Here is a 3,774-nt window from a genome sequence, read left to right as displayed (position 1 = left end):
TGAATTATCCGATTAAAGCTAATTTGACATAAGGTGTGCCTGCCATACGGATGACATTTTGCCACTGCACACCTCTGCCTTCTCCTTTTTTTAGGGATGTAATGCTTGGCAACGGGCCGGTCGGTGTACTTTGTCCTTGGCCAAGGTCGAGCGTTTCGGACGATTTCATGTCGCTTTGCAACTAACTCCATTGATTAGCCGTCGGTGTGGCGAGCCTTGCATGTCGCTTTGAAAAGGCCACTTATTCCGGTGGGTCAAGGTTAACCAACCAGTAAAGATGATACCTTTATTCTATAAGAATAATAAAGATAAAGCGATATTTCTTCAGATCTAAAAAATATGTCTTGCTTATTTACTCAAATATTGTTGGCTGTTTTTGAAATGTAGTACGTGTGAGGGCTTAAATCCAGTGCAATTACAGTACGGACAGTTGGCAACATAGGAAAGCATTCCTGAAGTGGACATTCCGTGGCAGCAGTGGTAGCGGTGTGGCAGTACGGTCGCTGTCGGCTGTCGGCCCGTTCGTGAGCTGTCGTCTACATTCTTCACACCGAACACTATCCCTTTTTATTTGAAGTGTCTGGTAGTGTGATTTCTTAACAGCTTTAGGTACGGTCCCAGTTTTTACCCAAAGTGCTTTGTCATCGTGTCATGTTTGTTCTGAAAGTGTCACTGCATTATTCGTTCAGGTGATAATTGCTCCGCTTGCTAGTATACAATGCAGCTGGAGGTTATCAGATCTGCTGCTACCCATTCCAAGGAGTTCGTCAACTCGTTGGTTGGACACAAAGAACCATGGCAGATCGTGGCTATCACAGCAACCAGCACTTTGGCTGGTTATTGGCTTATTGAGTTCATTTTTGATGGAGATGGTTAGTTTCCAGATATTTTGTTTACATAGATGGTTATAAATGTTTTATGCTGCTTAAATATTATTGTATTTTATTTCTTACTTTGCTTGTTTCCTCAGAAAGTGCCTGGATCAGGTGTAAAAAATCAGCTTTTAGGATTCTGCGAAGGATTCCTGCAGTAAGAGAAAAGATTGATAGTGAGCTTAAAAAAATTCAAGAGTCCTTTTCAGAAGATGCCAAGAAACGTTATCAAGGAAAGGTCTTCTTTGGTTCTCTTCCTGTGAAAGGGAAAGCTGATTCTGAGATCCTGAAGCAGGTCCATGAATACTTAGAGCTCGGTACGTCGCTCATCTTTTCTATTCAAATTATTATGCATGTTTGTTAAAACTTTCTGTTATATATTTTTGCTTTTCTAGGTGAATATAAGTGGAAAGATGGCTATCTGTCTGGTTCTCTGTACATGTGGAATCCTGAGTTGATCTCAATGCTGTCAGAAGTTTGTAGTGCTGCTTTCTACACAAACCCCTTGCATCCAGATGTTTTCCCTGGTGTTAACAAGATGGAAGCGGAGGTTGTAAGAATGTCCTGTAACTTGTTCAATGGCAGTTTGGAATCGTGTGGGACTGTGAGTTACTTACTCTTTGAGTATGGCACTACCATATTATAGTATCAAGGTGTAATAGATGTTTCTGAATTTACAGATGACAACTGGTGGAACTGAATCCATATTTATGGCCTGCAAAGCATACAGAGACTATGCTCAAGAAGAAAAGGGTATCAAGCGTCCTGAAATAATTGTTCCTGTCACAGCCCACGCTGCTTTCGACAAAGCTGCCCACTATCTTGGTATCAGGATTAAACACATTCCTATCAATGAGGACACAACAGTCAACATTGCAGCCATGAAAAGAGCAATTTCAAGGAACACTTGTATGGTAAGTTGGAACACTTATTTTTTAGTGCAAAAGCTACTTACAGGATGCTAAAAATATTTATTTTATTTTTTTCCCTCTTTATCAGCTTGTTGGATCTGCTCCTAATTTCCCTTATGGTACAATTGATGATATTACTAGTATTGGAGAATTAGGTATGAAATATAACATTCCTGTTCATGTTGATGCTTGTCTTGGTGGCTTTATTGCTGCTTTCATGGACCATACTGAGTACAAGATGCCACCATTTGACTTCCGTGTACCTGGTGTGACAAGTATATCTGCTGATACTCACAAATATGGATTTGCTCCGAAGGGTTCATCTGTACTGATGTACAGTGAGCCTAAGTATAGGCGATACCAATACACTGTGACAACAGACTGGCCTGGTGGTGTGTATGGGTCTCCCACAGTGGGGGGCTCTCGTTGTGGAGGTGAGTGTAGTGTTATCCTGATCCTGCTATTACCTAGATCTGATCTCCTAATTAATCCTTCAATTTTCAATAATTATGGATTTTCTACTTTTACCCAGCCATTATTGCCACTTGTTGGGCAACTTTCATGCATTTTGGTTTGGAAGGCTATGTAGAAGCAACTCGCCAAATTGTAAAAGCCACAAAACAAATTGAAGATGGGTATGTTTTTCTCTGAGAAACTAAACTTTCGCTTTTTGGTACTATAGGCCCCAAAATTTACCCACTTTTGTAATCATTACAGCCTGCGGAAAATTAATGGAATCTTCGTCTTTGGTAAGCCAGTGACCTCAGTCGTTGCCATAGGTTCTAAAGTGTTCGACATTTATATTCTGCAAGAAGCAATGCAAGCAAAGGGCTGGAACTTGAATACTTTGCAGTTTCCCAAGGGGTATGAATATCTGTACTTAGTTTGAACATAAAGCAAGGTGTCTTTGGATTGTAACTACATGTTAGAATGGATTTTGTAGGATTCATCTTTGTGTTACCCACTTACACACTGAAGAGGGACGAGCAGAAACATTTGTTAAAGATGTTGAGGAAGCCGTTGCAGAGATCATGAAAAATCCTCAGCAAGATGTGGATGGGAAGGTGAGTTCAGTACAATGTTTAGGTTTTTGGTTATTTCTAAGCAAAACCTAGGATTTATTTTTCTTTTTTCAACATTTTAGATGGCTATATATGGTGCTTCACAAACACTGCAAGACCGCACCATTGTGACTGACTTCACAAGATTGTGGATAGATGCTCTTTATTATACTCCAGACACACCATCAGCTTAGTTTTGTGAATTGTGAAGAAGGTGCAGGTACATAAAAGGATGGATCTCTACTGTTCCTGTGTACTTGAAACTTTATCATCAAGTTAATTATTTGTTCCATCATTTTATCAACATACTTATTCTTGTGTAGACATACTGCATGTCTATATACTGACAAACATATGTTATACACTTTTAATGAGGCCCTGTATTTCACTTTTTTTCGCATGGTTTAAAAGGATACTTTTGGATCTTGTTTATAACAAGCTTAATTTCTATTTTGAAATAGTAAGTATTTCTAATGTGTTTCCCTGTTGATTGGTAACATTTAAATGTTTTTGCCAACGAATATGAATCAGATGCATTTGGTATTTTAGTTGTGTTTTTCTGCTGAGGAGTGACATTTTAACAATTCTAAAGAACACGAAAATGTCATGGTTCAGTCAGGATCAGGTCATTTAAACCATTTTAAACTCTCTTCCTGACATCTGTGATATTGCCCTTTAAATAACTAGCAAAATTTTGAAATTTTAAACTTTAGTAAGAGTCTAAGTCACAATTATGCTCTAGTGATTTTATATCTTTGGTCAAAATTTTTGTGAGTAAGTAATTATTTAGACCATTGATTTTGTAGTGTTGTGACTATTTCGTGTTCTTTGTGGGTTTTTTTATGCAAGAGGTTGATCATTCCATTCCTCCAATCAAAAGAATTCCTGTTATGTGTAAATGGTGATACTTAACTACATTTATTTTCTATT

General features: G+C 38.3%; 1 protein-coding gene across 1 annotated transcript in view; it reads left to right on the top strand.

The window, feature by feature from the left end:
• Positions 1-444: 444 nt before the first annotated feature.
• Positions 445-3,774, top strand: part of LOC113217708 (sphingosine-1-phosphate lyase) — a gene marked incomplete in the record, with an annotated part of 13,979 nt that continues 10,649 nt past the window's right edge. Inside the window, 10 exon segments of the mRNA XM_026437731.2 lie at positions 445-609; positions 690-872; positions 971-1,189; positions 1,268-1,476; positions 1,553-1,786; positions 1,872-2,217; positions 2,316-2,418; positions 2,501-2,647; positions 2,727-2,847; positions 2,928-3,774. Of these exon segments, the coding sequence (XP_026293516.2) occupies positions 719-872; positions 971-1,189; positions 1,268-1,476; positions 1,553-1,786; positions 1,872-2,217; positions 2,316-2,418; positions 2,501-2,647; positions 2,727-2,847; positions 2,928-3,038 (1,644 nt within the window).

The sequence above is a fragment of the Frankliniella occidentalis genome, unplaced genomic scaffold, assembly GCF_000697945.3.
Source record: "Frankliniella occidentalis isolate FOCC.00 unplaced genomic scaffold, Focc_3.1 Scaffold10, whole genome shotgun sequence".
Classification (NCBI taxonomy): Eukaryota; Metazoa; Arthropoda; class Insecta; order Thysanoptera; family Thripidae; genus Frankliniella; species Frankliniella occidentalis.
This window is presented reverse-complemented; position numbering and strand designations above follow the sequence as displayed.